Source organism: Rhodotorula paludigena (genome assembly GCF_050403205.1).
Source record: "Rhodotorula paludigena JCM10292 DNA, Rt_paludigena_JCM10292v1_ctg19, whole genome shotgun sequence".
Taxonomy (NCBI): Eukaryota; Fungi; Basidiomycota; class Microbotryomycetes; order Sporidiobolales; family Sporidiobolaceae; genus Rhodotorula; species Rhodotorula paludigena.
This window is the reverse complement of record NW_027481439.1, coordinates 90,611-118,494: the sequence shown is the minus strand read 5'-3', so window position 1 is coordinate 118,494 and position 27,884 is coordinate 90,611. Positions and strand designations below refer to the sequence as shown.

The window sequence follows — 27,884 nt, the reverse complement described above, 5'->3', positions numbered from 1 at the left end:
CTCGACAGGTGTGTAAGTATGTGCTGCATCGCTTGTGGCCATGGGAAAGACGCGCCTGCGAATCCTGCCCCGGGGCGATCGAAGATGGCGAAGGAGTCGCGGGACGGTAGGGGAAGAGCACCTGGTCGGGCAGCAGCAGCTCCGGAGAGGGGCGAAGACGGGCGAGGCGCGCCTGACAAGGTCACGCAAGGCGCGAGAGCCGTGCGAATCGATGAAAGCGGGAGAAGCAGAACAAGCCGCGCTGTCACGCGCAAGATGCGCGCGCGGAAGCGCGGAAGGGGCGCAAGACCCGATCGGCCCTTTCCCCCTCCCTTCGCGCCTTGCAGTCTTATGTGCGCCGGTGCAGTGAGAAAGCACGAGGAGAGCCGTTGCAAGCCTACCGAAGCTCAACAGAATCTGGTCACGCCGACCCCGTCCGCTCCCCGCGTGGAAGGTGCACCGCCTCGTCGTCATCTCACGTCCACTTGATTCCTTTCGCTTCCTTCTCTCTCGCCCTTTTGCGTGAGATGTGGGCAACCTGGCTCGCACTCGCAGCAGCGCTCGGGGCCGCGCTCTGGGTCTGGTGCTCCCCGGCGGCAGCTGCGCCTCCACCGCAGCTCCGCGGAGCACCTTGCTCAGCACCAGGACCTGCGCTCGCTTCGACCGTGGCCAGCCTCGACCTGGACGGTCTGACCATCATCCCAGTGTGCGTATTCGACACCACAGTCTCCTCAGGGTTGCGCTGAGCGGTCGAGCCCGCCCAGGACCCGGCTCCCTCGCCTGAAGAAGCGAGTCCGCCTCCCCTTCTCCGACAGCACCGTCCTCCTCTATGCCGACATCACCACCTCCGAAGTCGTCTTCAGCCGCTTGCGCATCGGGCATGCTGTCACAAGGGCGCGGGACATGCTGCGCGAGGCAGTCCAGGTATCAGCAGGAGGTGTCGACCTAAGTCTGACTGGCAGCGTGGGCGTGCGCATGGGTGCACGACTCGAGAAGCTCGGCGACAGACCGCAGAAGTGGGAAGGAGGCCGTGGCTTTGTGTGGAAAGGATCTGGAAGGGTTGAACTCGCCCTCGACGGCGCGGCTACCGACTTGGCGATGCAGGCCGTCAATCTCCCCACAACGGGCGAAGCACAGCCCGGCCGACCAGGGCTCGCAGTCGTCAGCTCGGCACTGGAGCCGGGACACGTCTCGACTCTCCTGATGGCAGGCTTCGTGCCCTTCGCCTGGATCGAGCGTCTTCTTCCGCGATTTCGCAACACCTCCGTTGTCCGCTGGTTCACGCAACAGCTCGTCAAGTACCTGATACGCGAGGTCGTGGAGGGTCACGTCGTCGATGACCTGCTCGCCGACCTCGCCCACTTCGCCGCCAAGCACGTCGAGCCGGACAGCTTCGCCTCGCTCTCGCGCGACGATTGCGACGCGTTCCTTCGCCGCCATGCGAGCCTGTCACCACCCGCAGGACCTCCCTTGTCAGATGCTGCCGCCCCTCCCGTCCGACTTTCCGCCGTTCTGTCCGGCCCCTTGCGCATCCACTCCCTCGCCCTGCGCCAGTCACCCTCTGAGACGGACGCGGACGGCCATGCAGGGGACACTTCCGTTCCGGTCTTCGCCCGCTCGGACCAGACGGGCCTGCGGTACTCGATCCTTTCGTCGCCGCTGCTGAACCAGCTCACGCGCGGCCCTCCCGCCGTCACCTTTTCTCCCGGGACCTTCGACCGCCTCTCCTTCTCCGAAGCCGTCATCGAGCTCGCACCGGCCGAGCTCGACCTCCTCGAGCCGCGCCGCACCACCGCGGCGGCGCGAGAGCGGGGTCTCGCCGGCGAGCGCGAGCTCGTCCTGCGCGTGCACGGCCTCGAGGCCGACCTCTCGCTCGCGTTCCGCATCGTCGCCGACCTGCGAACCGCGCCGAGTCTGCTCCTCGGTGGGCAGAAGACGCTCGAGGAGCGCGGCGTCGCCGTCACGCGCGTCGAGGGCGCCCGGCGGGCTCTGCGGGCCGGGTCCGTCGGACTTGACGGTGCGAGCAGCGAGTCGAGCTCGGGCATGGAAGGAGACGAGGAAGAAGACGAGGGTCTGTCGATCCTCCTCCCGCTCAAGTGGGACAAGCGCGCCGGCCGGGTCGTCCTCTCCGGCAAAGTCGACGAGCCCTCGTCCTCCTTCTTCCCCACCTCTCTCGCGAGCGCCGCTGGCCACGCGCGCATCCACTCGCACGGCTCGTCGGCCCGCCGTGCGAGGAAGATTCGCCTCGAAGGCGCGTTCGCGACGGTCGCGCCGCGGGTCAAGCTCGAGAGCCGCCTGGGCAAGGCGCTCGGCGAGAAGGTCGTCAACGCGCTGCTGGATGGTGTCAAGGTGCGAATCTTGCTCTTCCGGTGCCAGTCGGCGCTCACACTTGTTCCGTACTCGCAGACCCATCTCGCCGGACTCGCTGCGCCGCTCGCTTCGTACTTCCTGGCCGACGTCGCTCAGCAGCGCCTCCAGCGCGCCATCGACGATGTTTGCGAGACGTTGCGGGATGAAGGCGGGGTCATCTGGACGCTGGCAGAGCCGCTGAAAGAGGACCGGAATTGAGAAGGTTCCCGGCTGTCACTGTTCTGCGTGTTGTTGTATTGCTCACTGCGCTTTGCCTGCTAATTCTGAAGAGACGCGTCGCGGGAATCGTTATTAGCAATCTATTTGCAAGATGAGGAGAGCATAGCGGCTCGTCTAGTCCTTGGTCTATTGGTCTAGGCGATCTGCACCTGACCGGCCCACTCGCTCCGGCCCTCCATACCGCGCTCGACCGGGCCGCACACGATGCTCTTGCCCTTGACGCCGATATCGTCACCGACGAGCCACGCAAGCTTCTCCTTCTGACTCATCGTCTTGACCACCTCGTAGTTCTTCGCGCCGTGCTCGGCGCCGTAGCCCGTGAGCGCAAACGCGCGGTAAGGCGGGATGGTGCGGCGGTTGTGCTTGATGACAAAGCGCGAGAGGGCGACGGCGTAGGTTGTGCGCGCGCCCGTCTTGGGGTGCGGCAGCGAGCGAAAGACGGTCTCGATGTAGAGCCACTTGCGGTCGTGGCCAACCAGGCGGTTCTCGATCTCGAACTTGGTCAGGAGGGGGATCTCCTTACGGAAGTCGAGCGAGACGCCACCGATGGCAAAGGTCATGCCGACAATCTGCGAGCGAGTGGGTCAATGGGCGCGTCAAGCCTGCAAGCGATGCCAATGTAACGCACCCCGTATGCCTCACCGACGAGCTGGACAGCAAAAGGTCCACGGACGTGGTCAAGGCAGACGCTGTCGAAGGAGGAGGAGCGAAGTTAGCAACGTGGACGATCTCGCATACCCGAAGAACGCACCTGTACTCGCTGTTGGAGAGATGGTAGCCGAAAGAGTCTGAACTGTTGAAGCTGGCGCGGAACTGCCGAGTTGACTGCAAGCCCTGGGATGTCAACGAAAGCAATCCAGGACCGAGTGAGAAGGAGGGACGAACCCGGAACTCAAACTCGTCCTTGCCAATACGCCAATTGGGCCACTTCTTGCCGAGCTTGACTTGCCTGTGCACATGTGAGCAGGGTCAGCGCGCCGTTGAGGGCCGGAAGCGAAAGCGAGTAAGCGGACCATTGGAAGCGGATCTGCGGGAGATGCGAAAGGGTCAGCCGAGCCAGACTTTTCGGACATCTGCAGGTAGAACGTACAAAGGGCCAGATGATGCGCAGGTGCCAGACACCGGGGAAGCCGTCCCAGTTGACTGCGAGTCGGAGGCAGCGAGTCCATGTCAGCCTCAATCTGCGCAGAGCTCGTGTGGATGAGCAAGCGATGCTCATAGACAGTTGCTGTTGGAGGGCTCGCCGAGGCAGGATCGCCTAGCAGCCGCCGGGACGGCAAGCGCCGCCTGCTGTGCTCGACCTCGGCAAGCGCATCGTGCGGCGAGTGCGTTCGAGTCCTCCCGGCAAGCCCATGCAAGCTCCCAGAAACCTGACACAGCGCAGACTCACGGATCAGGAGCGCCCAGAACGCCCACTTGAGTGGACGCGGAATGGCCGAGGGGAGGACGCTCAGGACGGCGTCAAGGCGCGAAGTGAGCGCCGAAGGGAGGGGCAGCTTGGCGAGGAGCGACATGGTTCCGTGCACTCTCGTCCGACAACAGGTGCAGACGCTGGAGAGGGAGAGAAGACAACGAAGCGAGCCCGACGTGCAGGAAGATCCGGCTTCTCTCGCGCGCAGCGGGTGCCTGTCCGAGCCCGATGGGCGAGCTGTCGCTTCCGAATCTTTGGGCAAGACAGTCAGAGTCGACGCTCAGACGACATGCAGACTCGACAAGACCCGACTACTCAATTGCAGATGAACTGAGCATTGGCATACGACTCGACCATGGGGTTGCTCCCGTCGCCCACGCGCGTCATGTCCGTCTCGGCCCACTGGCTGAGGAAGTCTGCGTGCGAGACGACCGAGGGCGCACCGTTCCCGCCGCCGAGAGAGTTGGCGCGGCCGCTGGTCGACCGCCGGCTGTCGGCAGAGGAGGAAGAGGAGGAACAAGACGAGGTCGCGGTCGAGGGGGAAAAGTAGGTCGGCGAGAGGCGCGAGGTTGGGGCGATGGGAGACGAGGTCGAGAGACTCGAGGAGGATGCGGTAGAAGGAGCAGACGACGACATGACGAGCGTGTACAGCTCGCGCATCGTGTCAAAGTCGGTCGGGAAGAAGATGTCGAAGAAGCCGGGTTGGACGAGGTACGTCGTGCACGGCACAGTCTGCGCGGCCGTGCCAAGTCAGCCCATGTTGCGCAGATCATCTGGACGTCTGCAGCAGGTCAACGCACCTCGCCTGCATACCGCGTCTGCACGACGGGCGCATTGACGCCCTCGATCGCCTCGGGCAGCGTGTCAAAGTCGCTCATGAGCATGCGGTGGTTCGGAAACTTGTCACGCAAGATCTCGAGGAGCTCGAGCTGCCGCGTCGGGAGGAACTCTGGCGGGCTGAGGTTGGGCGCGAACGGGATCGTCGAGTAGATCGAGCGGAGGAGCGGCGAGCGCGCGAGGAGCGGGTGGATGACGGGGCTCGGGGACCCGCGCGCGCGCGAGGAGGGGAGGCGAGAGCGCAGAGAGAGGTAGCGCGCGATGAGAGGGTCCGAGACGGGCTCGTACAGCTCGGCGTAGTCGCCCGTGGCGTCGACCGAGACGACACACTGCATCGGCTGGTGCGTGTCGGTCGTGTAGCGCACGACATCGTGCGGGAAGTTGTCCTGTCGAGAGGACCAACTAGTGAGCGTTTTCTTGAGGGGGAAAAGGTTGACAAGGTGGACGCACGAGAACCTCCATGGCCAGGAAGAAGCACGGCTCGTGAACGACGCGGTCCCACTCGAAGATGCTCTTCCCGATGATCTCGACCTTGTCCTCATGCCCGCGCCTACGCGCCTTCTCCTTGCCGAGCTCGGCCGCACCGCCGTCCCCTCCCGCACCCTTTGCCCGCCCGCGCTGCATGCCCTGCAACCGCTCCGAGATCTCAATGATGCGGTACTTGGTGCGCGCGTAGACCTCGGGCTCGTGCGCGGCGAGGTAGTCGAGGATGTCGCCCATGAGCGTGCCGTTGCCCGCGCCAATCTCGTAGATGATCAGGTCGTTGTAGGGGAACAGGTTGAGCTTGTACGACGCGCAGAGGTAGCGCGCGAGCGCGCGGCCATACCAGGGCTGTAGGTAGGAGGTTCAATGAGCGGCGGAATAGTCAAATAAGGTTACGGACGCACCTTGAAGAGCTCTGTCGGCGTGTGCCAGACCTGCCGTCCGACGCCCTTGCCCATGACGGCCTCTCCCTCTCCCTCGCCCTCATGTCCACTCCCCCGGCCCTCGAAGACCATGTATCGCCGTGCGACCTCGTCCTCGAACTGAGCCGTCGTGCGGAACGCGCCAAAGTCGAATCCTTCGGCGCGCTCTGCGGCCTGCAGCTCCTCCTCTCGCGCGCTCGGCGCCCGCCCCTTGCCCTTCCCGGTGCCCTGCGATGTGGCCGAGCGGACCTTGGCGACGTCGGGGTCAAAGATCTCGACCTTTGTCGCAAAGTAGCCGTAGTTTGGGTTGTAGAGCGAGTCTTCGATAAAGTCGCGCGAGAGCATGCGGACGCGCTTGGGCGGCTCGCGCAGGCGCACGAGCTCCTTTGCGGTTACGGGGCGGAAGGCGGCGACGTTTGGGTCTACGGGGGATGGGTCGAACGGGGACGAGTTGGGGAGGTAGTTGAAGCGCGGCTCGTTGCCCTTGCGCTCGGTCGAGAGGGCGGGCCTGGGCTTGGGCGTCTGCGCATTCGACTGCTGCGCTGGCCTGTGCGCCTTGAGGGCTGGGCGGGATGCTGTCGCGAACGAGCGCGGAGAGGGAGCGGGAGAGAGCGAGCGCGACCAGGCGCGGGCAGGGGTGCTCGTGCGAGAGGCCATCCTGAGCAGCTGCTAGCCTCGTCCAGGCTGTGCTCTGCTCTGCTCTGGGCTCGAGGCGGCGAGAGGGAGCGGTGCAGCCTTGACTTCCCCCGCTTCCTCCGCTCCGACTTGGTCTCTCCCCTCGGGTCCCTTCGCTCCAGACGAGCCAGATCCAGCCATGAGCAGTGCAGAGCAGATCGCCAAGCAGGCAAAGGACTCCTTCGACGCATCGCAGCTCCTCGACGCGCACGAGCGGCACCGCGCCCTCGTCGCCCTCAAGGACGCCCTCACCGCCGCAAAGGCAGACATCCTCCAGGCCAACAAGCAGGATATTGAGGTGAGGCGCCCATGCATCCTCTCAGTCTGTCAGCGAGAGCGGCCAGTCGCCGCCCCCACTCGCACCTTGCCGCGGTTCCCTCTTGACTGATGTCGAGATCCGCTCCATGCAGGATGCACGGGCCCAGGTTGCCGCAGGAAAGATGTCGTCGAGCCTGCTCAAGCGATTGGACCTCGAGTCGTCCGCTTCCAAGTACGACGACATGCTCCGGGGCATCCTCGACGTCGACTCGCTTCCCGACCCGACCGGCCAGGTCACCTACGCGCGCACGCTCGACGAGGGCCTCGAGCTCCACCGCGTGACGTGCCCCATCGGTGTCCTTCTCGTCATCTTCGAGGCCCGCCCGGAGGTCATCGTCAACATCACCGCCCTCGCAATCAAGTCGGGTCCGTTCCGCGCGATAGCATTCTCGTAGAGAGACGCCCACAGCTGACTTTGCTGGCTTGCAGGCAACGCTGCTATCCTCAAGGGCGGCAAAGAGTCGAACCACACGCAGGCCGTCATGACCAAGGTCATCCAGGGCGCCCTTGCCACGACCGCCCTCCCTCCCGCCTACATCCAGACCGTCTCGACCCGCAACGAGATTGCGTCGCTCCTCTCGCAGGACCGCTACATCGACCTCGTCATCCCGCGAGGGAGCAACTCGCTCGTTCGGAGCATCCAGAACGACTCGCGGATACCGGTCATGGGCCACGCGGACGGGCTGTGCGCCGTCTTCGTGGACGAGACCGCTGTCGAGAAGAAGGCGATCAACGTCGTTGTAGACTCTAAGGTGCGTGCACGCCCTCCACGCTAAAGTGCCGTCCTGACCTTCGACCCTGGCAGACCACTTACACCGCCGCCTGCAACTCGGCAGAAACCCTCCTCATTCACGAGAAGCTCCTCCCGACACTGTGGCCCAAGCTTGCCTCTTCGCTGCTGGCTGCCAACATTGCCCTACGATGCGACCCCGCGACGCTCTCTGCCCTCTCTTCCGACCCGTCCGTCTCGTCCCTCCCCTCCTTCTCATCCCTCGTCACCCCTTCCACCGCCGAGGACTACGACACCGAGTTCCTCGAGCTCATCCTCGCGGTCAAGGCCGTCCCTTCGTGCGGCGCCGCCATCGCGCACATCAACAACCACTCGTCGCACCACACCGACTCGATCGTGACCGAGGACGAGGCGAACGCCCGCGCCTTCTGCCGCGGCATCGACTCGGCCGGCGTCTACGTCAATGCGAGTACGCGCTTTGCAGACGGGTTCCGCTACGGGTTTGGCACCGAGGTTGGCGTGTCGACGGGTAAGACGCACGCACGAGGACCGGTCGGACTCGAAGGGGTGCGCTACCTTCCTCTCTAGCCCGCTTTGCATGCTGACTGACACGCTCTTTTTCATAGCTCGTGATCTACAAGTACCAGGTGCGGAGCACGGCCGCCGAGGGGCATGGCACGGCCGTCTTTGGCACGGGCGCCGGCCAGCGACCTTTCCTGCACACGCCGCTCCCGCTCGGCGAGTCGCCCTTCTGAGCGTTCTTGGTGCCTCATGTCATCGAAACTTAGACCTCCTGGACGGCCCAGCGTACCGGTCGTGGCGAGAATTGATTGCGAGGTCGAGGAGGACCTGATGGTGAGAGCGGCGGGTCTTCCCTTTCGGGCAGTCGCGCTCAGCAGTCACTCATTGCTCGCAAAAGGGAGGCTCAGAGAGATCTACAGAGCTGCACGGGCCGTCCCGAAAGCCAAGTCGGGAGCTGGGAACGAGCGCCGTTCGCAGAACTTGCTGAGCGCCCGCACGTCCGGCGCGCCTGGAAGAAGGATGGATTCTCACACGTGCACGAGAGCCATTAAGCGCTTTCATTGCCAGGTACGAAGAGGAGAGACAGTATTCCCACGCCCGCGAGCGAGCACTTTCACGTGGGTCGCCCCTGCACTCGACGGACTTGCTCCCTCCGTCCAGCTACCGTGTTCCGCCCTCGACCACTTGCGCACGAGTCGCGCTGACGTCTGCTTGCCGGGCTTCCTGCAGGAAAGCACCCGCGCATTCCGCAGTGAACCGCTCCACATGCCCTGATAAGGCAGGCGTCGCGACCCGCGTGAGCGCGTTGCGGGCTCCAAGTCTCCCTCCATTCCCAGGCTACGCGCATCCCGGTCTTCCTGTGCTTTCCGAGAGAGCTTGAGCCCGCTCGAGCGGGTCTGTGCTGCTTCGGGCGCTGCGTGTGTCGGTTGCTCTGCTCGTCGTCCGCAACCTTCTCTCTCGCTCTGCTCGCTCTGAACTGAAAGCCTGGCGCTCTCCCGGTCAACCTACCTACCTTCGTCGCTCTTTCAACAAACCCCGCATTTCGCCTCTCTCGCGACGAGGAACGCGCGTCTCGTCCGCTTCCGCCAAGCAGCATGGCGCCTGGCTCTCCCCGTTCGCCTCGCTCGCCCAGCCGGCGGCCCAACCTCTCTGTCGTAGTCGAGGAGCCGCTCTTCGACGACGACTACGCCGACGACGACCTGGCCGCGATGATGCTGCAACCTGGAGCATCCGACCCGCTCCTTCCCGGTCGAGCAATCGACGCGTCGCTCTCGTCCGACTCGCTCGACGGCGCCGACTCGTTCGACGAGAAGACCGGCCTGCCGTACGCGCACTCGCGCTCGGCCAAGCGCCAGGAGGCTTACGGCTGGGCGCGGAGGAGCGACGCCGCGACGCTGCGGCCGGCACGGCACGTCAAGACGCTCGTGCTCCTGGTGGTCGCGGCGCTGTTCAGCATCGTGTTCTACCTGGCGTCGACGGAGATGACGCCTGGAAGCGGGCTGCTGGGCGGCGCGAGCTCGAGGTGGAGCGCGACGCTGCTTGTGCACGAGACGACTAATGCGTCGCTGACCGACTGGCCGCCGAACTACAACCCACTGTTCCCGAAGAAGCCAATCGAGTACGGTGAGTGGGAGGTCTCGAACCAGAAAAAGCGACGTGGGCTGATCTCGCCCGACTGCAGATTACAACGTCTTCGTCGAATTCATGCGCTCGTCCATCTCGGCTTCCGAGCCCTCCGCCATCATCTTTCACTGCCGACACGACGACGTCGCGCTGTGTGCGCCGGCGTACCGCGTCCTCTTCGTCGGCCCGACGATGCACTCGCCGCTGCACCAGAAGTCGAGGGTCCTCGACGACCGCCGCGTCGAGGTCACGTTCGATGCGGTGCGCGACCCGGGCTGGTACCAGGTCTTCGCATGGCCCGAGCACGACACGTGCGACCAGTGGAACCACGGTGAGACCAAGCCTTGTACGCCCGCTCTCGGACCTTTCTGCACCGCACGGCGAAAGCTAACCGCTGCTCTCTGTGCAGATCACATGCTTGCCGTCTCGGGCACGCCGAGGCACGTCGAAGTTGTCGGCGAGCAGCCGCTCGACTATGCGCGCGAGTGCATGGCGAGCGACGACTTGACCGATGGGCGGTGGGTCTCAAAGGCCTACGTCGATCTCGAGCACCACGATCCCGACTCGCCATTCTACAATTGGCTCGAAAGTCACGTACGTCTCGTTCTTCCGCGGTCCATCAATAGTTGAGCTGACACGAAACCCGCAGCTGAACCGCCGGCAGCCGAAGGGCCTGACCGACTACTCCAGCTTCGAGTACATCTGGGCGCCGTACCAGTGCAAGCCTCACCACCGCTCCTTTGACGAGTGGATCGAGACAGTAAAGCCCGAACGTCTCGTCGTCTTCGGCGACTCGGTCATGCGCGACTTGTTCTGCCAAACGTACCTGCCGGACCACGAAATTTGCCAATGTGCGTACGATTCCTTCCCTGCACACATGGCACTTGTGCTGACGACTTTTCTATCGCAGTCGTTGCTTTCGGCAACTACGAGCAGAGGTTCGCTTTTGTTCCGGCGCCTTGGGAAGGTCGTCCGCTGACCCGCTTCTCCCCCTCGCAGTGACAAGTACATCAAGTACACGCGCACCGATGGCGGCATCTCGCACCTGCATTTCCACTGGGAACCCGAAGGCGAGCCGACCCGCCTCACCCAGTTCCTCACGACGCTCGACACGCCCGCAACCCACATCTTCTTCAATGTCGCGCTGTGGCTCACGCGCAACGACCCGCGGCCCGAGTCCTACGTTGTACACATGAAACTGCTTCTTGACGCGCTCGTCAAGGCGGCACCGAACGCCAAGATTGTTGCGAGGACGAGCGCGGGTGCGGTGCAGTCGGTTGCGTGCTTCGACCTGTGGCGCATCCAGCGCCGCATCCTGGAGCCTGTGAATGCGGGCCTGCTCAAGTACGTTCCTCCTCCAACCGTCTGTCTAGCGGAGTACTAACCTCGAACGACCTGCAGGCTGCTCGAGAGCTACCCGACGATCCAGCCTCTCGACGTCTACCCGATCTACAACGACCGACCGGACGCAACACAGGACGGCAGGCATTGGCAACGTCTGAGTCGAGATGCCAACGACCGGCCAGAAGAGGGCGCAGTCGGCTACGCCATGACGGACTTGATCTTCGAAGGGTGGCGCCTCCAGGCGGAGGAGGACAATGTATAGACCCTGCTGTTTGCGGAAGTAGGAACCTTAACGACGCTTTACCATAGGCCCCGCTCATGTCTCTTCAGTAGCATTGCCGTTACTTCGGCCGTTGTTGTGAATATAGATCAGGCCTGTGCATTCCCGATATGCGAGCGTAGTATGGCAACAACGAGGAAAGGACGGAGAAAGTCTACACAGCGTCACTGCATCGCCTGCCCATCCTGCGAGCCTTCCTCGTCCATATCCGCCCCCTCACCGTCGCTCTCCTCCTCTGGAGCGTCTCCGGCGTTCTGCCCTGCTGGCTGCCCCGCGTCGCCGTGCGCGTTCTGCAGCGCATCTCGCAGCTCAGCATCTTCCTCCTGCTCAGCGCGCGTCTTGCGCCCGAACAAGCCGCCGAGATGCAACTCGTGCCATTGCCGGTCGGGCGCATCGCCAAACGTCGTCCGCTCAAACAGCTCGCGCAGCTCGAGCGTCGGTAGAGTCGTCGCCAGTGATGCAGAGTGCGTCGAGGGTTGGAAGGCGGCGGCGCGGGCGGCAGCGGCGCGGCGGGATGGGCTGGCAGCGAGGTGCGGCTTGTAAGGGTTGCCGTAGGGGTAGGAAGGATGCGCCTGTGACGGTAATACAGCTGCACAAAGCGTGTCAGCACTTATTGAGTCTGTCGAAGCTCCAAAATCCCGCACTCTCGTCGTCCTCATCCTGGTATGGCGGCAGAAGGTGAGCCGGAACTTGAATGTCTGCGTGCGGGCAACATCGTCAGCTCGTCTCGCTGAACGCGCAGCGGCGCACGTACCGTCGTCTGGCAGGTCCCAGCCTAGGCGCTCGTCCTCCTCGTCAAGCAGGTGGTTGGCTGCTGAGAAGCTCGTGTTGAGGTAGCTCCACCGGTCATCCTGCAGGCGACTCGGCGGTGAGCTGCTGGCAGGGACACCCTGTGCACGTGCTTACACCCATCGTGCGCACACTCTGCGGTCCAGCAAGCCGTCGAGACGAGGTGAAGGAGCGCGACCGACTTCATCAGTTCCACGGCCAAGTCGACGCTTCTCGCGCTCCACCCTCACCGCCCTTTGCGTCCACAATGACCGAGACGGCGACAGAGATGCCTGCACAGATTCCGCAAGAAGCCCTCGAATACGCTCGTCAAGTCCGTCTCCTCATCGTCCTCCTCGATCAGTTGACTTGCACTGACGGCATTGACATCTCGCTTCTCTCGCTTGCGCGCCGCCCTGCTGGCTTCATCTGCTCTCAGTTCTTCACTGCTGTGCGAGAGGGCAACGTCGATACGCTCAAGGCTCCGCTCGAGGCTGGCCTCCCAGCGAACTTGACCAACGAGGTGCGCTCCGTCAGTTCTCGAGCCTTTGTCACGCCTCAACTGACTGTCAAACGAGTCGGGCCAGAATGGCGACACTTTGATCATGCTCGCGGCGTACCACGGCCATGCCGAGATCGTCAAGCTCCTCCTGCAGCATGGCGCCGACCCGAATCGGCTGAACGACCGCGGCCAGTCGCCGCTTTCTGGCGCCGTATACAAGAATGAGCGGGACGTGATCGAGGCGCTGCTACAGGGAGGGGCAGATCCGCACGCAGGGACACCGACGGCATGGCAAACGGCCAAGATGTTCAAGCTCGAGGAGTGGGAGAAGCGCTTCATGGAGGGTCGGTAGCGGTAAAAGTCGTGCTAGATTGTACATACGAGACTGATTCTGATTTGACACGCCTCGACCCCGCTGGCAAGCGCGAAGGAACCAGACCGAGAAAGGCGCGAAGCAGGCGCGCGGAGGCTGGGGAGGTCGACGAAGGTATCTTTGCAAGTTGTTGCGGGGTAGTAGACACGAGTGTGGTGCCGGGTACATGCGAGGAACGGTGCGAATGCGGAGGAACGGTGCGAATGCGAAGGGACAAATGCGGAGGAGTGCGGGCTTCGAGGAAGCACTGGCTCGGCTAGAAGTACGGCTGCCACCCTACAGTCGTCATGTAGTGCGAGTCAGTGCTCTGGATTCAGATGAATGAGACAGAACGGCGCACCAGAGAAGATGCGGGCAAGGTTGCTGTGGTTCGTCGCCTCTTGAATGAGCTGGTTGACCGTGTACTGGATGCTGAGGCGGTCGTCGAGCTTGCCACGGATTATCGACAGCGCGCGATCGGCGTCGTCGGGTAGCTCGTCCAACGCGCCAGCCTCACCATCGTCCGAGCCTTGGATGCGCTTGGCCATTTCCGCCGATACCGCCCTGCACGACGAGCGAAGCGAGTGTCAGCCCTGACTTCAACTGACTCACTCGCAGAGTAGGCAGACGCACCAGTTCTGCAGCGGGTCGTGCTTGAAGACCTCGAGGACGGTCATGATGACGCTAGAACGTTCGCGCAAGACTCGCAACGTCTCCTCGCATGACCGGCGGAAGACTCCGTCGACGCCACTCATGCCGAACCCATCGATGAGGTTTTGCGTAAGGCGGAAGGGGACGAGTTCTGGGATCGGGAGACGCTTGCCCTGAGTTCAATATGAGATGTGAGCTCAGCAGAACCGCGAGATACGTGAACGGCCTGCAGCGCACCTGATCGAAGGCGATGCCGAGGTCGATGTGCACGAGCTCGCCGCGGGCTTCGTCCATGAGAATGTTGGACACGTGCCTGTCCCCGAGTCCGACGATGTGACCAATGATCGAGGTCGTGGCGACGCTACGAGCGTAATTGAGGCGCATGTCGAACCACAGCGACGGTACCTTGTGCTTCTGCCAAAAGAGGTAGCGCAGGAGCGGTGGCGTGTCGTCGAGGATCTTGCGGAACGCGTCATCTTTCTCCTTGTCGCGGTTGTCGGGGCGCGTCTTCTTCAGCTCGATACTGCGCAGCTGCTCGCGAGCGCGCTTTGGGACGCCCGGCGCCATTTGGCTGCAGTACCCGTGAATCAGCTCAGGGAAGCACGCTTGCGGAGCGAGCAGAGAGCGCACTCGTAAAGGTTCTGGAGGAAGGTGCCGAGCGGTGCCGTGTTCGAGGCAAACTCGATCAGGCCATTGCTGTTCTGCAGCGGTACGACCTTGTACGTCCGGATACGGAGCTTGCGGCGGCGCCCCTGGTCGTCCCGTGCGAGCAAGCCATTGACCAGCTCAAACGCCTGCTCCATGACAGCGTCCTGACGAATGTCGTCGTCGCCCTTGAGCTGCGGAATTGAACGGTCTTCAGGAAACGATGACACGGATCGGATCAACGGGCACGCACCAGCTGCTTGTGCCGTCCGCCGCTGCTGTCGATGCATACGACGATCTTTGGAAGATGGATGCCCCCGGCCGTGTCGAAATGCTCCTCGTACCGGTGAATCGTCGGGAAGTCCTCGTACCTCGCAGACGGGTCGACGGGGAGGTGCGAAGTCGTGACGGGGATCGGGAGGTCTCGAACCTTGGTGAGGATGCGCATCGAGCGAACAATGGGCAGCGCGCCCTTGCGCACCGAGCGCTGGTTGCTGTCGAGGTATGGCGCGTGGTCCTTGAGGCGGAAAGACGCCCACTCCGCGTAGGCGGTACAAGCGAGCTCGACAGCTTCGACGCGCGGACGAAGCTTGTCGGACCGCTTGGTGCGTTCGAAGATCTCGTTTGCGGCCTGCGCGCGGCTATTGCTCGAGCCGCTGCCGATGCTCGACTCTCGACTCGTAGACGTGCGACGCGAGTTCCGTGCCGAAGCGGCGTCACGGAGTGCGTTCACCGGGTACAAAGCGTGGAAAGGGTGATCGGCGCACAGGCGAAGAACGACGCTCCGGATGTTGGATGCAGACGGCGTCGGGGCGGCCGACTTGCTGAGACGAGCTGAAAGCTGGTATGCGAGGAAGACGAACTTGTGCGAAGGGATCTGGGCGAGTAGCGGCTTGAGGTCCGCATGAATGCCATCGTCATGCGCGCAAGCGAGCCACTTCGCACAGAACCGGAAGACCTTGTCGTCGAACTCGTCCGAGGCGTGCAGCGCACGAGCGTAGTGTTCGAGAGCGCGCCAGAGCATGCTGCGTGCCGCCTCCTCGAGCTCGGCGACCTGTCGTTCATCGTCGCGAATGTGAGCTTGAGCGGTAGACCGCGAGCGCTTGATGGGATCGCTGTTGAGCGAGCCACTCTGCAACTGGCGGTCCATCTCGGCGAATTCGATCTCCTTGCGCTGCGTGTAGGCGGCCGCACGCTTGCGGCGCTCAGTCGCCGTGCGTGCGAGATCCTCGTACTGCATGTCTGCGAAAGCGGCGAAGGCGTGGTGCACTCGGGCGCGTTGTTCTAGACCGTCGTTGCGATCGAGAGCCCGCACTGCCGGTTCAAAGCACTCTGCGAGGATCTCGTCCGTGCTCCGCAGGCGGGCTTCGGCAGTCCATTCGCCCTAGAAAGCGGGAGCATGTCAACGAGATGCCAGAGATTGAGCAGCAGAGAAAGGCGCGTACGAGCTTGGCGAACGTCGCGGCAGACTTGGTGGCCGATTGCTTATGTGCGGTTGCGAGGAGCGTGATCGCCGTAGAGTGCTCGCCTTGCGCCCACAGGACGTCGGCCAGTTCGCGGTCGACGTCAAGTCCGGCCGAGTCTTCCAAGAGCGAATGGGCAAGCGTGACGGCATTGTACGCCGGTTGAAGCTGGCCGGTGCGGCGACCCACGCGACTTAGCTCGAGCAGGCAGGCGCGCTCGCTCGCCGTCGCCGCCTTGTACAGCTCGGTGCTGAACTCTTCGCCAACCTGCCCGACACGCTCCTTTGCACGAATGCCGCGCAGAAGGCTGACGCGCGTCGAGAGAATGCGCTCGGCATGGTCGAAGCTATGAAGGATAATGGTCAGCGGTTGAGCTGACTGTGTCCACGACGGAACGCACCTGAGCTCTTGCGGGATCCTCGCGAGATCTTGTGCAAGGTCACTGGCGATGCAGTCCTTCTCCTGCAAGTCGGCGAAGCGGTGGACCTCGCGAAGCGCGAGGATGGTCGAGATGGTCTCGCCGCTCGGCCGCGGCAAGTCGATACTCACGCTGCCGAGCTTCTCGACCTCGTGCACGAGCGCCTCGCTGGCAGCGGTACGAGCGACCTGCGCGCTTCTCGCCATCCTGCCTGCACGCATCGCCTTGTAGAGCGAGACGCCCGACGTCTCGGCGGCGTTTCGCTCGGTCGGCAGGTCCCAAACGTCGGTCCGCCAGGCAAGCTCGTATGGTAGCTTGGGCTCGACATCCTGATCGCCGATTGCGCCCTCGAGACGTGCGGGCTGGAAGATCGAGAGCGCCAGACGATTGAAGCCGAATGCCGCAAGCGAGGTAACGACGCCGGCCGTCGCAGTAGGGTCGAGACTGCCAAGCTGGTGCGACTGTGCCTCGTGGCGAGCGCCATACACACGAAAGGCGTCGTTCCACTGTCCCTCGTGCCGATACCGAAGGAGCAAAGCTTGCCGCGTATCGGGCGACTCGCGACCATAGAAGCCGTCGGGCTCGTCGATGTGGCTGTAGATCTCGTAGAGCAGGGCCTGGCCGCGCTCGTCGAGGCGGCGGTCGCGAGCGTGCCCGTGCGACGTGATGGTGAAGAGACCGTTGTACTCGTGTGCAAGCTCGAGGAAGAGGAGGCCCGCGAGATAGGCATGTATCCTGACAGCGCCTGCTGAGAGCGCTGCCCAGGACACGGAGAGCCAAGTGTCGAAGCGCGAGCGAGACGACGGGTGCAGGTCGGGGCGAGCATGCTTGCGAAGGTGACTAGTCGTGTCGACGATGACACGCACGACCTCGTCGTGCGTCGCCTGAGCGGCGAGAGCGAGCGCGGGCGAGCCAGTCGGGCGAGTCGAGCTCTGCTAGGCTGCGGGCTTCGCGTAAGCGCAGCTTCCTCGCGCGCTGCAGTGAAGCATGTGCAAAGACGCCTGCGAGCGAAGCCGTGCGCGCGTCCGTTGACTGCGGGACCGCTGACGTTGTCGTACCGGGCGCGCTGAAAAGGAGGCGAGCTGTGTCGAAGGCTGCAACGACGAGAGCCCGGTCGGGGTCACCGACCCGCTTGAGGACGCTGGTGGTCAGGAACCCCTTGATGCTATGGTCGGTCTGCGGGTCGACCACGCCAGCATGCTCAGCGTCGGCGATCCAGCGCTCGTCGATGTTCGGCGGTGGCGCCTCGCCGCGGACGTCGTACAGGAGGTCGGCAAAAGCGATGCACACGTCGGCGGCGAGCGTGTCCCGCGGCGCAATCGCCTGCATTAGGCACCATGCGAGACGTCCGCTAGCGGGTGCGGCCACCAGCGCGCCGTACTGCGGCAGATTGCGGATCGTCGCGACGGACCGAAATTTGTTAATTGGAGCAAAGTCGGAACCGAAGGCGTGGTAAACCGTGTCGAAGTCGAGCGAGCTCAAGTTGAAGATGTCGCCTCGGGGCCAGAGCAGCGCTGCCTCGGTCACGGCGGGCTCCTGAAGCTGTCTGAGGAGGCGCAGGCCGGCGTCGATGTCGCGCTGGAGAGCCGAGAGGAGCGCGAGAGCCGACGAGCCAACCGCCGCCTGCTCGGCGGCGACGAGCGAGTGCGCGATGCGGACGACCTGCTCGCAAAAAGCGGACTGGAACGGCATGAACGCGGGTGTCTTGCTCTTGGCGAGGTTGAAGAGGCTTGAGAGGGTCCACTGTAGCATAGCGACGGCGAGTTCGGCGATGTCGACCTGGTCGAGAAGTCCGAGAAGGCCGTCGACGAGAGCCACGAGGATGACCGGATCCTTGCTCGTCCGGTGGCACAGCGAGAGGAAGAGAGCGAGATTGATGAGGTGCCGGCGCTGCTCATCGACGAACGGCGCGGCGTGCGCCCGTCCGAGGACGTGGTGCATGACCGAGTAGACAACCGCAACGTTGCTGAAGACACTGTATTCGCGGTCGAGCCAGTTGCAGACGCTGACGGCCCGTTCGGGCTCCCAGTGCGGTGGCGGAGGTTCGGCGTGGACAACGAGGTCCTCGCGCAGGCTGAGAATGCGGGAGAACGTCTCGGCGGCACGCTTGTCGAAGGCGAGCGCTGGCAGTGGAGTCGAGGCGGACCAGTGCGCTGCATACGCCGTCGAGAGCACTTCGACGAGCATGTCGTCGACGCTGGACGCGATCAGCTGCTCCTGCTGGTGCGCGTCGGTCGCGCCTGCGCCCGCCGCGACGTCCAGAAGTTGCGCGCGCGCTTCGTCGTCCACTGACCGACGCTGGTCAGCGAGACGGCGGAGGAGCTCTTCGTCGCTGAAGATGCGGAGGAGCGTAAGTGCCGCGGTCTCGCCGAAGCAGTCGAGCCGACCCTGTTCGGCGCTGCGCTTGAGCACGTCGCAAAGCGTGAGGTACGCTGGCCCTTGGTCGAACTGCAGGAGCCAGCTCGCCGTCGGCTTGAAGTCGGCCTTTCGCGCATCGCGCAGGGTCGGAAAGCCGCACGCGCGGTAAGGCAGGCGCTGCGGGAGGTCGATAGAGGGTTGCCCAGCCGCAAGGCGAATTTCCTGCCAGGTCATATAGCGGGCGTAAACGAGGTAGAGATCGGCCAGCGAGCTGAAGCCGAGTCGCGCAGCGACGCCTTCGAGCGTGGCGATGATGATGGGCGTGAGCTCTGGCTTCTCGCCGCTCGTCCGAATGAGGAGCTGGTACGGCGCGCGGCGGCGGCGACCCGCTACGATGACGAGGTTGGCGTTGCAGAGGATCTGCGTGAGCAGGCGCTCGGTCTCCTCCGTGTTGGTCACGATGTTCTCGCGGATGTCGCTGAAGAGACGATCTTCCGGCTGGCCCGTCATCAAGCAGACGTTGAAGAGATTGGCCGTCGAGCTCGTCGCGCGGAAGCGAACGCGGAAATCGTCGTCGGTGAGCATGAACGGGATGACGGCGGTCGGCGTGATGAGGAGGCCGTCCTCGCTGCTCGGAGCGCTGCCATGCAGGTCCCAGTACTGCTGCTGCGGGTCGAGCTCGAGGTAGCGATCGAGGAGTGCGTTGAACTGCGGGGCCAGGTTCTGAGCTGAAAGCCGGAGAACAGAAGGGGTAGTCGCGCCAGACGAACCTGCAGTCGGACCCGCCAAGCAGCAAAGACCTTCTTCCGCAAGCCCTCGACGAACCAGGTGCAGAGCTTGCGGGCGTCTGCGGCAAAGTCCTCCTTCGCCTTGTTGTCCACGACGACCCAATGCTGAGTGGTACAGTCGAGGAACTTGAGCGCGATGCGGGCGAAGCGTTCGTCTCGGGCGTAGCGGTAGTCGGGCAGAAGGTCGTTGCCGAGGTGCTCGAGGATCGCCTCGGCTTGTGCGAGTCCGAACGTCGCAAGACCGGCGTGCACGGCGGCGAAAACCTGGTCGGCGATGACGATCGAATCCTCGCCGTCGGATGAGACAAGGGTCTCGACGACCTCCTCGAGGCGAGAGACTTTACCTGCGCCCGACTCGGCCATGTCAGCCGAGATGAAGCCCTTGATGCACATGGACACGGTGAAGGCGCTCGCCCGCGGAGTCGAGACTGCACCGCCGGCTGCAGCTGCGCCCGGCGTCGCTCGCGAGCCGATACGGACTTCGCCAAAGTCGTCCGCGCGCTGAGTCTGCTCGAGCTCTTTGATGCGCTGCGAGGCTTGCGTCGAGCCGTTTTGGGTCATGGCGAACGACGAGGGCGTGGGTTGAGTCGCTTGAGCCGGAGCGGGGTCGGCGGCGTCGGTCAGGATGAAGCGCAGGGCGGCGAGCAGCTCTCCGAGCGTTTGCTTCGTCTCGTCGTCCTTCCATATCGCGCGCAGCAGGTTCAGCTTCATGGCGTCGAGTTCGATGCTTTTGACGCTGGTCGAGCGTTTCGGAAGGAGGTGCCGTGGAATGTCGGAGGCGATGCCGGGATCGAGCAGGACAGGATAGTCGATAGCGGGACGATCGGGAACCGAAACGAGGATGGGGCTGAGGGCGCCGACGAGCAGTGCGCGCTCTTGCGGCTGCCACTTCTTGAGCGTGAGCGCCGGCGCGGTGAGCGTCAGGATCTCGCCCGCGCGCCGCACGGCCTGCTTGTTCGAAGGAACGCGATGCAGCGCATAGACGCCCTCGACGACGAGCGCGAGGGCGGCAAAGTCGAGGTGCCGCCGCGCGAGGTCGCTCGCCATGCTCGTCCAGTAGCTCTCGCCCGCTTGTGCTGCCGCCGTCCGGAACCCTTCGAGCTCGCGCAGGAGCCACTGCAGCACCTTGCGCGGCGTCGAGTGCTCGAGGTCTTCGGGCGCGCCGCCGGTCGCATCGTAGAATGATGGCGTGCGGAACGAGACCTCATAGAATGATGGCGTGCGGAACGAGACCTCATGGGAGCCGTCCTTGGCGTACGGCGGCACGCGCGCCTCGAGGTAGTCGCGGATTCGAGCCGTCTCGCTGAGTTCGAGCGTCATCGTCGCGACAGCGCAGTCGGGGACGACGTAGTCGTGCACGATGGGCGGGACGTCGGTGAGGCCAGACAGGCGCGCGATGAGCGAGACGAGGCCATCGAGCGAAAGCGGGTCAGCATGAGGGCGCGACTGGCCAAAGTTGTGCGCACGCGTGATGCCGTCGAGCGCCGACCAAGAGCGCGTGAGCCACGAGAGAATCTTGTCGGACAGGTGCAGGCGGACAAGGCGGGCGTCGCTGGCCGCGATGGCGAGGCTCCACTCGAGGAAGAGACAGACGGCGTCCGAGGGGAAGTTGACGCCGCCCTGTACATCGACGTCTCGCGCGAACGACTCGATGGAGTCGGAGAGGCCGGCACCGCTGATGCGGTCATGCGCGAGCAGGATATTGGCGACGTGGGCGGCAGGACGGCAGACCTCGGGCGAGCTGAGGCGGCGCTGCGTGATGGACCAAAGCTGCTCCCACGGCGACGAGACGCTCCTCTCGCGCTTGCGTCGCGAAGGCGAGAGGTCCGAGGCGAGGTGTTCGAGCGGCAGGCCGACGTGCGCGATCGCAGCGGTCGCGACGAAGGTCCATCGCTCGACTTGCGCGTCTGGATGCGGGAGAATCCCGATGAGGGCGTTGCAGATTCGGCTGCAGGCCTCGGGATCGAGGCTGTTCCAGTGCCGGTCGACGAGGAAGAGGAGGATCTGCAGACGGTGTGTGACGACTGCAGTCGGAAGAGTTGGGTCCGAGAGCGAGTCGAGGAGGACCGACAGCGGGTCTTCCACCTGTGACGCATAGAGTGTCAGCTCGAGGAAGCTGGGCACAGCGGGAATCACTCACCTTCCGCCGCTTGCCGCGTTGTGTCGGCGTCAGCATGGCCTCGACCGCCCTCTCCTCGCTTGCAGCATCCTCGACCTCGTAGATCCTCGCGAGCGCGTCCGCACCGAGCTCGAGCATGCCCCATGCGACGGCATGTTTCTCGTCGAACCCGTTGCCAATGCGGAACGTCTTGGCGTTGTACGCGCGTGCGCTCATCGACGCTGCGTCGCCGCTGTGCGGCACTTCGATTCCGAGCCGGAGGTGGTCGAGGTCGAGGACGTACGCCTCGCGCCAGCGGATCGTCGGCTCGGTGAGGACTGCGTCGTACAGCTCCTTGGCACGCGAGATGGCCGTCAAGTCGCTCATGACGCTGCTCGTGCCGACGTTGAGATGCGGTACGACGAAGGGGAAGAGGTACCGCAGCGCAATGACGACCTGCTCCTTGAGAGACGCATTCTTGGTCGCCCACAAGGCGAGGAGGTGCCGCCAGAGGTGCGGGCCGATGCGCTTCATCGACCGCTGATCGTTGAGGTCGACTTCGGCAAAGACGCGGTTCAGGGCGATGAGGGCGGAGAGATGTGCGGTCGTTTCCGAGGGGAAGAGGCGGAAGAAACGCAGGAACTTGCGGAAGATGGCTTGCGCGTAGGTGAGGAACGGCGACGACTTTGAGCGGAATGCGACTTCAATCACGCCGAGGAGCTCGATCTCAGTCGGGTTCGCCGTGCGCCTCGTTTTTGCCGGCAGCGCAAACTCCTCGTCGGGGCTCGCTCGCAGCGCTCCGCCGACACGCTCGTCCTCGTCGATGTCCATCGCCGCCTCGTCGGCGAAGTCTTGGCCGATCTTGATTTTGTCGCCGAGCACGGCCGAGAAGCAGAGCATGACGACGTCGGTCCAGTGCCGCTCGTCGAGGTGCTCGACGTGCGGCGCGTACGAGAGGACGGTACGGAGCGCCTTCATGTACGTGAGCGCGTACGGCTGCAGCTTGCCCTGCACGGCCGTCATCTGCGTGAGGTGCGCGACGATGGCCTTGGCCGTCTTGCGCGAGACGACGCGGTGCACACGCTCGACGACGGTGCGGACCAGCTGCGCGGCATCGATTAGGCGCTTATCGGTCGCGGCGGAGGCCTTGGCGACAGACGCATTGCGCTCTTTGATCACGACGGCGAACAGGATCTGAAGCGTCTGCAGCCACGAGTGCCCGCGATCTTGGTTGACCGCGTTGAAATTGCGCTTCGAGGCGAGGAAGTCGTTTAGTCGCGCGACGCCCTCGGCGCGCTCCTTGATCCGGTCGGACTGTAGCCTCTCAAGGATGTCCTTGAAGTCGCGAATTGCCGACATCTCGGACTAGGGGAAACAGGCTAGTGAGCGGAGAGGAGCCGTGAGCTAGCTCAGGAAGACGCACGAGGTATCAAGCGACCCCGCTCCGAGCTGCGGTTATTTGAACGCTCTGCTGACGTCTGCGAGCTCCTACAAGCGGTATGTCAGCTGGATGTTCAGGCTTGAGCAAGCGAGATGTCAACATGGCGCGGCACATCCGCCGCTCCGCGAGACCTGAGACGTACTGCAGAGCTAGATGAGATCACCCGCGAGCTCTGCGTGTAGCATTCGTCAGCTCAGCGGGGGTCGGCGGTGTGGGATCGGTCGCGACGCACCTGAGGCGATGAGCAGGAATGCTCGAGCGCAATCGCTGTTTACGCCGCAGGTAGGCTTTGCGCGGTTCACGAAAGTGTCTCTGAGACGCCTCAACGCCAGCCTTGCGCCGCCTGAGCGGTTGTCGCCGGTCGAGAGAGCAGTCGAACGTCGGGAGGTGGGGAGAGTCGGGCTCGAGCGGTCAAGCTGCGACTGACGCCCCGAGGTAGGGCCAGTCTGGAGTGTGAATCGCTTCTCGCCCCGCTGCCTGCGCCGAAGAGCGCAAGCGCGGAAGGAGAGGAAGGCTCACGCTGCTTTCGTTCGAAGCGGAACCGCGAAAACCACTTGCATGAGCGCACTTCGTTCAAGTTGCCAATAAGTGCACTATTGGTGAATGCTACAGTGCTCGAGGCTGCTCTGTATTGGGCGTTTACTGCTCGAGTGCCCTGCCGTAATGGTCAAAAGACATCGATGTGTCAACAGACGCCTGTGCAGGTTTATATCATGAATGAAGCGCTCTGCTGGAGCCACGCAGTGACCTCCCAGCCCTCTCCAACGCACGAGGAGGGTTGCGGATGGAGCTGCTCCTTCAGACCCGCTGTGAACGGTCGAGGATGGCGCGTGAGTGAAAGGCAGGTGCATCTGTCTCAGCAGGGCGAAGTCCCTCACGCTTCACTGAAGCCGCCGACCAAGCAGTGTCTGTGCTGAATTCTGTGGCTCACGACGACGCGGCCTTCGCTGCTTAGGCGGAATAGCAGCTTGAGGTGTATCGAAGGAAGGAGCACCGGAGCCTCATACAGCGTCTGGCGAGCGAGACGCCTCGCCAGACGCTCTCATCAGAGCACTGCAGCTCAAGGCTTCATTCAGGAGCCTCATGCAAGCGCAATTCAATGACGAAGCGATCGCTTTTTGCGCCCGCGAGAGTGAGGTGGGGGAGAGTCAACACAAGCAGGAGCAAGGATGGCGCGGGTATCGCGAGAGCCAGCGGGGACAGTCTGCCAGTCTGCGTTTGAGCATCGTGCACAGCACTAGCAACCCCAGCACGAGAGCGATGGAGAGCGGTCGGTGCCAACCTGCGAACCTTCGTCAAGGCGGCAACTTGCATCCTGATCGCTCGCTCTCGGTGCTCCAGGCTCGCAGTGTGAACCGCAGAGGCGATGAGTGGACTCGCAAAAGCTGCATCGCCGCTCCGGGCAGCCCTCGCGCCCGCCGCGCGCCTCTTCTCGACGACGTCGGCTTCGATGGCTTCCTCGCCCGCTCCCGCCCCATCCGCACCCTCGGCGCAGCAGCCGAGCGCTGCCCAACCTTCATCGGGGAGCCCTACGCCGCCAGCACCTGCGCAGCCGACAAAGGCGCAGCGCTTCACCCTCGACCCTTCCTCTGCTCCCTCGCCGCCCAAGTTCCCGCACGGCTTCCTCGCAACAGGGCTGCACTGCGGCGTGAAGAAGGACCGCTCAAAGCTCGACCTCGCCGTCATTATCTCGGACCGCCCGTGCTCCGCCGCGGGCACCTTCACTCGCAACGCCTTTGTCGCCGCACCCGTCACCGTCTGCAAGGATGTCCTCGCCAGCCAGAAGGGTGTCGCGCGAGGAGTCGTCATCAACTCTGGGTGTGCAAACGCCGTGACGGGTGTGAAGGGGCTGGAAGACGCGCGCGCCATGTCGGACCAGCTCGACTCTTTCCTCTCGGCATCCTCGTCCTCGAACGGCACGGGCACGCTCGTCATGTCGACGGGCGTCATTGGGCAGCTTCTGCCGATCAAAAAGGTGCTGCAAGGCATCGAGGCGTCCACCGCGACGCTCTCGAGCAACTTCAACGCCTGGAACGACTGCGCCCGCGCCTTCATGACGACCGACACGTTCCCCAAGCTCCGGACACGTACCTTCCAGCTCGCCGGCAAGGAGGTGCGCATGGTCGGCATCGACAAGGGCGCAGGCATGATCCATCCGAACATGGGCCCGCCCGGCCCGCCGCATGCAACCATGCTCGGCGTGATCGCGACCGACGCGGCCGTCGAGCCCGCCTCGCTGCAGAGTGCTCTCACGTACGCCGTCGACCGCTCGTTCAACTCGATCTCTGTCGACGGCGACATGTCGACCAACGACACGGTGCTCGCGCTCGCCAACGGCGCGAGCGGGATCGCCGAGGTCTCGGAGGACAAGACGCCCGACGAGTTTGTCCGCTTCCGCGACGAGCTCACGTCGTTTGCGGCTGAGCTCGCGCAGCTCGTCGTGCGTGACGGCGAGGGCGCGGAAAAGTTTGTCAAGGTGACGGTGCAGGTGCGTCTCGCTTTGTCCTCGCATGCGGGGCAATTGAGCTGATGAGCCGGTGCGGCAGGGCGCGCCGACGTACGAGGGCGCGCACAAGATTGCTTCGACCGTCTCGACCTCGTCGCTCGTCAAGACTGCGCTGCACGGCGAGGACGCCAACTGGGGCCGCATCCTCTGCGCCGTCGGCTACTCGCAGCCTCCGTTCGAGATCGACCCGACCAAGGTCTCGGTCTCGCTCCTCCCGCAGGACGGCACCGCGCCGCTCAAGCTCCTCGTCAACGGCGAGCCGGAGAACGTCAACGAGGAGCGCGCGAGCGAGATCCTCAAGGAGGAGGACATCGAGATCCAGATCGAGCTCGGCCTCGGCGACGAGCAGGCGACGTACTGGACCTGCGATCTCTCGCACGAGTACATCTCGATCAACGCCGGTGCGCATTTGTCCCGCGGCCGCCCGTTACGCCGCAACTGACACCTCTCGCGTGCAGACTACCGCTCGTGATCCCTCTCTCTCCCCTTCTTCTATCTTTCCGGTCTTCGTCGTCTTTCTTTCGGTTGTCCCTTTCGCCTCGGTAGTCCCCAGCATTCCCCTATCATTCCCACCTTGAGCGCCCAGACGGCGTGTGTAATCGGTTTCTCGACGTCGCCTCGCGGATTAGTACGCTACTCGCTGCCGTCCCTCCCACGCCGTTCCGTTCATCCACTCCTCGACTGTTGTCCTGTATGCTCGGGCGGTGCGGCGTCCTATCGCCCGGGCTTGCCATGGGTTCAAGCGCTTCAAGGCGTTCCGCACACCGCTTTTCTCCTGCTGGTGCATGCAGTCCGGCGTCTCGCATTCACGAGCATGCTGTGTGACGAGGCTTGAGCGACATGCTCTGCGACAAGCAGGACAGCGCTACCACTCGCCTCTTTCCTGGCTTCGCGGGCAATGTCGTCAAACAGCTTGCACAATCCTCGCGCACGCTTCTTGGCTGGCTCGTCGTATGCCGTGGACTGCAGAGAGCGTTTCATCAGCACAATTCGGTCAGTTCAGGAGGCCAGAGCGCCCACGTCTTCAAGCGGTTCGCGGAAACGCTGGGGAGCCTGCAGCAAAGCCGGAAGCCTGGGCGGCCATATGCCATGTGCGACCAAGGACGCTTTGCGGAGCCAGGCCCGACACGCCAGCTGTTCTTCGTTTGTCATTGCGCTGTAGCTGCCAATCGGCACTGCTTTGCCGAAGAGCTCGCCGGATTTGAAGCTGACATCGTGCGCGAGTCGGAGAACGCGCACGTAGCTCTCTGGCTCCGCCGGGTCGACCACTTCTGGCGACGATGTCCTCGAGTCTGAGTGTGTAGACAAATTGCTCCTCCGGCTGCGGAGTGAGCGTGCAAGCTGCGCAGGGTCGAGGAGCCTCGACATGTTGGTGAGATGTAGTAGATAGACGAATGCTTCCAGCGTCGGCGAGCGATCAAAGGCCCCGCGGCAAGTCCGACGATCACCTGAACGCTTTCGGCAGCATCGAAGCGGACTGTGCGGGACGTTGTCTCCTCGACCAACTCGCCCAACTCCGACAGACCCGTTCGCTCTTCGTCTATGACCGCCTTCGCGACTCGCCACGGCCCATGATCAACGATCCTTTACAGACACGTGCGACTCAGTACCTCGACGCGGACCCGGCACCACCGCGAGCGTAGCGCATGCCGTAGTGGACCTGGGCGCGGCGGCCGAGCGACGCCATCTCGGGCGAGGGCGCGGTGTGCTGCTCCTCGTACATGAGCAAGTGCTTGTATTCCTGCACAGGGAGGAGAGGTCTCAGGTCTCGTGTCCCTTGCACGGCGTCTGGCGCGAGGAAGTTGATGACAGCGAGGAGAAGGCGCGAACCGGCTCGACGTCTTTGGTTTGGATGGCCTCGACCGCCTTGAGAACGTTGTCTGGGAGATGGTGCAGCATCTGAAGGTGCCTGATTAGATACCAAGGAGGCAGGAAGGGGCACAGAGAGACGCGCACCCATCCGTCCCGCATGGCGAGGGTAGGGCGAATGACTTTCGGCAAAGTGGTGCTATCCACGCCGTGTGCATAGTCCAACAGTCGCGAGTGCAGGTAGCCGGCCTGGGAAGACCACGCGACCAGGAGCAACTGTGCGATGGGCTCGAGCAACTGCCACTCTTGGCCGACGAGGCGGACGGCTTGCGGCACGTGCGAGTGCCTGAGCTTGGCCTCGAAGAAAGGGCCTTGATAGCGAGCAGCAAATGCCTGTTGGCCAGGCAGGCGTCAGAGCGGCGTCACGAAGCAAGCACACAGTCCGCACCTGGAAGAAGTACACCCGCTGAACTTCCTCCAGCATGGCGTGCCGTGCCTTGTAGTGGTCGTCAGAGCCCTGTCACAGCCGAGCAAGGTCGTCAAGAAAGCGGCGACAGTGCTAGCGAACCCCGACGACGCACCGCCAGTTCGTACGGGATGTCGCGGTCGGCGGCGCGGTACAGGTCACGAGCCTGAGCCCACGGATCGCGCTCCTCGAGAGCGTTCAGCGCCCTGGCCCAGGTGACCGCCAGGACCTGTCGAGCCTCGGAAAGCGCTTCGAACCATGCCTCGGTGAAGAGCTTGTCGTGGGGGCCTCCGACTGCGCGGTACAGGACGCCGCGGTCGTCCTTGAAGCGGCGGTACCGGCTCGCCGGGGTCTCGTTGGCGTGACCTTTGGGCATGGAACAGAGGGAGGAAGAAAAGGGAAAGGA

General features: G+C 63.8%; 10 protein-coding genes across 10 annotated transcripts; 5 read left to right on the top strand and 5 right to left on the bottom strand.

Moving 5' to 3' along the window:
• Positions 1 to 506: 506 nt before the first annotated feature.
• On the top strand, positions 507 to 2,547 carry JCM10292_004197 (uncharacterized protein; the record flags this gene model as incomplete). The annotated part of the gene is made up of 3 exons (XM_076648857.1): positions 507 to 685; positions 744 to 2,328; positions 2,386 to 2,547. 3 exons carry the CDS (start codon positions 507 to 509, stop codon positions 2,545 to 2,547), a joined length of 1,926 nt encoding a protein of 641 aa, XP_076505562.1.
• A 155-nt stretch (positions 2,548 to 2,702) lies between these two features.
• Positions 2,703 to 4,082, bottom strand: JCM10292_004196 (thioesterase family protein; the record flags this gene model as incomplete). The annotated part of the gene is made up of 7 exons (XM_076648856.1): positions 2,703 to 3,137; positions 3,197 to 3,257; positions 3,320 to 3,393; positions 3,454 to 3,517; positions 3,582 to 3,595; positions 3,659 to 3,711; positions 3,959 to 4,082. 7 exons carry the CDS (start codon positions 4,080 to 4,082, stop codon positions 2,703 to 2,705), a joined length of 825 nt encoding a protein of 274 aa, XP_076505561.1.
• Positions 4,083 to 4,294: 212 nt separating this feature from the next.
• JCM10292_004195 (type II protein arginine methyltransferase) lies at positions 4,295 to 6,378 on the bottom strand (the record flags this gene model as incomplete). The annotated part of the gene is made up of 4 exons (XM_076648855.1): positions 4,295 to 4,711; positions 4,780 to 5,202; positions 5,267 to 5,647; positions 5,704 to 6,378. The coding sequence occupies 4 exons, from the start codon at positions 6,376 to 6,378 to the stop codon at positions 4,295 to 4,297; spliced, it is 1,896 nt and encodes a 631-aa protein (XP_076505560.1).
• A 157-nt stretch (positions 6,379 to 6,535) lies between these two features.
• Positions 6,536 to 8,199, top strand: PRO2 (glutamate-5-semialdehyde dehydrogenase; the record flags this gene model as incomplete). The annotated part of the gene is made up of 5 exons (XM_076648854.1): positions 6,536 to 6,694; positions 6,807 to 7,080; positions 7,144 to 7,466; positions 7,520 to 8,011; positions 8,071 to 8,199. The coding sequence occupies 5 exons, from the start codon at positions 6,536 to 6,538 to the stop codon at positions 8,197 to 8,199; spliced, it is 1,377 nt and encodes a 458-aa protein (XP_076505559.1).
• An 861-nt stretch (positions 8,200 to 9,060) lies between these two features.
• Positions 9,061 to 11,195, top strand: JCM10292_004193 (uncharacterized protein; the record flags this gene model as incomplete). Its single annotated transcript, XM_076648853.1, has 7 exons — positions 9,061 to 9,589; positions 9,648 to 9,935; positions 9,999 to 10,183; positions 10,239 to 10,440; positions 10,500 to 10,527; positions 10,589 to 10,933; positions 10,991 to 11,195. 7 exons carry the CDS (start codon positions 9,061 to 9,063, stop codon positions 11,193 to 11,195), a joined length of 1,782 nt encoding a protein of 593 aa, XP_076505558.1.
• Positions 11,196 to 11,377: 182 nt separating this feature from the next.
• JCM10292_004192 (uncharacterized protein) lies at positions 11,378 to 12,125 on the bottom strand (the record flags this gene model as incomplete). Its single annotated transcript, XM_076648852.1, has 4 exons — positions 11,378 to 11,802; positions 11,858 to 11,911; positions 11,968 to 12,064; positions 12,120 to 12,125. The coding sequence occupies 4 exons, from the start codon at positions 12,123 to 12,125 to the stop codon at positions 11,378 to 11,380; spliced, it is 582 nt and encodes a 193-aa protein (XP_076505557.1).
• A 124-nt stretch (positions 12,126 to 12,249) lies between these two features.
• On the top strand, positions 12,250 to 12,835 carry JCM10292_004191 (ankyrin repeat domain-containing protein; the record flags this gene model as incomplete). The annotated part of the gene is made up of 2 exons (XM_076648851.1): positions 12,250 to 12,504; positions 12,569 to 12,835. The coding sequence occupies 2 exons, from the start codon at positions 12,250 to 12,252 to the stop codon at positions 12,833 to 12,835; spliced, it is 522 nt and encodes a 173-aa protein (XP_076505556.1).
• Positions 12,836 to 13,112: 277 nt separating this feature from the next.
• TEL1 (DNA-binding protein kinase TEL1) lies at positions 13,113 to 22,615 on the bottom strand (the record flags this gene model as incomplete). Its single annotated transcript, XM_076648850.1, has 11 exons — positions 13,113 to 13,132; positions 13,197 to 13,399; positions 13,469 to 13,659; positions 13,724 to 14,057; positions 14,117 to 14,325; positions 14,385 to 15,515; positions 15,577 to 15,940; positions 15,995 to 16,944; positions 17,012 to 19,078; positions 19,141 to 21,243; positions 21,299 to 22,615. 11 exons carry the CDS (start codon positions 22,613 to 22,615, stop codon positions 13,113 to 13,115), a joined length of 8,889 nt encoding a protein of 2,962 aa, XP_076505555.1.
• Positions 22,616 to 24,063: 1,448 nt separating this feature from the next.
• Positions 24,064 to 25,675, top strand: ARG7 (glutamate N-acetyltransferase; the record flags this gene model as incomplete). The annotated part of the gene is made up of 3 exons (XM_076648849.1): positions 24,064 to 25,185; positions 25,244 to 25,604; positions 25,662 to 25,675. 3 exons carry the CDS (start codon positions 24,064 to 24,066, stop codon positions 25,673 to 25,675), a joined length of 1,497 nt encoding a protein of 498 aa, XP_076505554.1.
• A 1,131-nt stretch (positions 25,676 to 26,806) lies between these two features.
• On the bottom strand, positions 26,807 to 27,854 carry JCM10292_004188 (uncharacterized protein; the record flags this gene model as incomplete). The annotated part of the gene is made up of 5 exons (XM_076648848.1): positions 26,807 to 26,944; positions 27,034 to 27,102; positions 27,160 to 27,405; positions 27,461 to 27,529; positions 27,594 to 27,854. 5 exons carry the CDS (start codon positions 27,852 to 27,854, stop codon positions 26,807 to 26,809), a joined length of 783 nt encoding a protein of 260 aa, XP_076505553.1.
• Between the last annotated feature and the right edge of the window lie 30 nt (positions 27,855 to 27,884).